This window comes from Limulus polyphemus, unplaced genomic scaffold (genome assembly GCF_000517525.1).
Source record: "Limulus polyphemus unplaced genomic scaffold, Limulus_polyphemus-2.1.2 Scaffold1933, whole genome shotgun sequence".
Classification (NCBI taxonomy): Eukaryota; Metazoa; Arthropoda; class Merostomata; order Xiphosura; family Limulidae; genus Limulus; species Limulus polyphemus.
The window spans coordinates 177997-181570 of NW_013667543.1; the positions used below are offsets into that span (position 1 = coordinate 177997).

Here is a 3574-nt window from a genome sequence, read left to right on the forward strand (position 1 = left end):
TTTGTATATTTTCATATGTGAAAAAGTAATGGGACAATCAGCTTATAAAAAATAAAAAAAAAATAAATGTTTACTAAATAATTACAATAAAGGTTTGAGTCTTACTTACGATTTTTGTGTTATTTCTTTGAAATTAAATTTTTCTGCTGGCGACATGTTTTGAACACCCTATCATTGTACATTTCCTTGGTTTGCTGGAAACACTTAAAACAAACTTCCATCTCTATCATATAGAAATTATTATATGTTTGTGTAAGGTATGTACTCAGAGAAATTTGCCCCAGAACACTGGCGACATCAATTTGGACACTTAGGAAAGATTGGCACTTATTGTTTATGGAGTATTGGTCTTGTGAGTTATATCTATTCTGGAGTCTTCCAGAAATTCGAACAATTCTTTTCAATAGCAATCAACAAAAATCAGAATATATTCTTCTTTTAAATGATCTCTAAAATACAAAACTGAAAGGTAAAACAATCATATTTTTATTATCTCTAAAGCTTAAGACATATACTCTTTCAGACATGCCTAAGACATCCAGAATGTGAAACTGCCCGAGAAAATCGAGACACTGTGTTTCTCCAGATGAGAAGAGCAATGGATCTGGTTCATTTTGTTGTTAAAGATGGAGTCATTCCAGATTTAGCTCCATCCAGTCGAGGCACAACAGAATCACGAAGTAACAGTGGTTCCTGTTCTAAGCATAGCAAAAAATCCAATGTTGTTGCATGGAAGCTACAGGATCTAGACCAGTGCCTCACTGTTCATAATGCTATTAAGAAATTTGAGGTAAAAATACAAGATTTCCATCATGTAAAAAAATTTCAGGAACCTAAAATAAGTCCTTTTTGTTAATATTTTTCAAACACTTGAAGTAGACCTAATGTACATTATTAAAATGAGTTGTCAAATGGACTTTAACTAGAAGTTATTAAATGTAGGGTTCTTTTCAAAACAGCAGTCCTTTTCTTTCCTCAACTGATCTCAGAATAGAATAACATTTTTCATTGTACATAAATGTTATTTGACTGGTAGAGATTAGTCTTCAATATACATTCATCCATACTGTTGTAAGCTATATTTTTAATATTTTAGTTTAGGTGTTTGTTTGCTAGAGAGAGCTAATCATGATGATAATGATGCAATATATCTAGAATGTTTGTGAAAGTTAAGGCCTCTGTAGAAGCTAGTAATTTCAGGCAATATATAAAAACAAGGGAACAATATAAATACAAGGCTTAGTGAAGTAGTCAGTTATTGAGTGGTTAATGAGTACTGAGTGTTCAGTGTGGTCATCGAGTTATTGTGTCTATTCAGTAACTTGATCGATTAGTGAAGAAATTCTGCAAGTTTATTTGTAATTAACATTAATATCTTAATTTCTATTAAAATATTGTTTGTAAACTTAGGCTTACAACTTGAGTCAAATTGAATATAGACTTTAATTGGTAAAAAAACAGAGCGAGGTCTAGTCTACATATTCAAGGGAGATTAACTCTCAGCCCATGTGAACTTGTAAAAACCTCTACATTACTCATTCCCACCAAGAGTGACATTTTCAGATTTTAATGGGGGGCAAGAGGGTAAACTTTATTGATGATTTAGGGGGATGGATTACTTTTAGGTTTTTAAAGGTTACAAAATAAAAATCAGTCTATTTTGGAAGCATTTGCTCTGATTATTCAATAACCATTCAAACAGCACAAACTTCACCTTTTAAATACTTGTATTGTACCTGAAATTAAAAACTGGTATAAAACATGGGGAGGAGCAACTCTTCCTCCCTTAAGTGGCAAGCACCCCTGCTTTCTAAATGCAAGAGGAAAGATGATACAAAAGCTTGACTATGTAAATAAAAACTCTCAGAAATTATCAATGTGGTATGTTATCCTAATTTAAAGTGAGGATTATAAAACGAGTTTTTGATTACTTATTCCTAGTTACAGAGATGTACCTAAGTGTGGAACACCCGAATAAAAATTTAAACATTCCTGAAAATATTTAAATAATGATATATTCTTTTCTAATTATAAAAGGTAAAATATGACATTTTCCAACTGCTACATTTGTTTAATGGCAGTATGCCAAATTCTCATAAAGAATTATTATAAGATCTCATTTTACTTCAATGAAGTTGTTTTGTTTTGTTAGCAAATGTAAGACAATATGAGAAGTAAATTTCTTTTTATAACAGGATATTGTGGAAATGACACGAATGACACTGGTTGGGCCTGCCTACAGAGACCAGTTGACAAGTGCCTTAGATGCAGTGGTGGAGCGCACACAAGACTTCACTGACTCAGCCTACACTTCTCATGAACACAGAGAAAAGATACTTCTACTGTGTGATCGTGCTAAACTAGAGCTAAACCAACTACTTAGAATAGGTGTAGGACTTGTAAGTATTAGTTTTTTGTGGTTAAGCTAAAATAAAAGGATATATTAATATACATAAACTGGTATAAAAAAACATATTTGTCACTCTAACTTGAAGTTAATTGGTGTGTATATGAATTAAAATTTAAAATCGTTTGTCAATCAAATTATGAAAGAAAGAAAAGTTTTATTTTGATTACCATGTTGTTTGTATTTTTTTCAGAATTTCTGGTGCATAATGGAGGGATTTAGATACTTTAGGATTAAAATTTGAAGAAACAATAAATGACCTGTTCCAGATAATAACAAAAAAAAATTATTTTAGCCGGTGTTTTGCCATTGCAACTTCATCAGGGCTAGTATTAGTGTGGAAACAGACAAGCCAAATTCTACAGTTAGTAGGTGATTCTTGATGGAACCACATGTAAACAGTGGATTGGATGGTATCATTGTAAACTGGAAAACATTATTCTAATAAGGAATCTGTGTTATCAAAGTCAAAGATCTTTTTAAAATGACACACGTGCTACTAGCCCTGATGCAGCCACAATGGTAAAACATTGGCTGAAATAAAAAAATTGTTATTATTATTTGAAATTAAAGATCTTTTTTTTTCTAACTTTGTTGCTGAAATATTTTATTATTTTTATTGCAGAATTTTTACTCTGAAACTTGTGAATTTTTAGTAACTTCTAGTTTACATGTACTTATGAAATAGCAGTACAAAGATATATATATATATACACTGAGTGGTCACAAGTAAATAGACACCTAATTTTTCGTCATTTAACTGATTTATGCTAACTAATTTGTGTTCACAGAGCATTACATAAATGAAAATGGTCCGCACACTAATTATCTTGTGTTACAACATGCCTAGAATTCAAGGTTCTCTCGAATTGTCAGATTTTGTTAGAGGAAGGATAGTTAGTCAAGCAGATGGTGGAATAAGTCAGCGGCAAATTTTGCAGAATTTGGGAATCCCGCTTTCAACAGTCAACAGAATCATCGTGCAGTTCAGGAAACACGGCAAGGAAACAACTGAGCAGCGTCCGGGTCGTCCTGGTCCATCGGAGAGGACAAAAAGGACTGTCAAGAAGAGCATCGAAATGGATCCCAAATTAACGACTGCAGAAGTGGCCAAAAAGCTGGTGGGATGAGCCCGAAATCTGTTCAATAGATTCTCCACAGATTGGG

General features: G+C 32.5%; 1 protein-coding gene across 1 annotated transcript in view; it reads left to right on the forward strand.

The window, feature by feature from the left end:
* LOC106465406 (alpha-catulin-like) overlaps positions 1 to 3574 on the forward strand; it is a 153644-nt gene that overhangs the window by 125079 nt on the left and 24991 nt on the right. Inside the window, exons 6-7 of the mRNA XM_022393305.1 lie at positions 508 to 790; positions 2196 to 2399. Coding sequence (XP_022249013.1) covers positions 508 to 790; positions 2196 to 2399 — 487 coding nt within the window. The remainder of the gene's footprint in view (positions 1 to 507; positions 791 to 2195; positions 2400 to 3574) is intronic.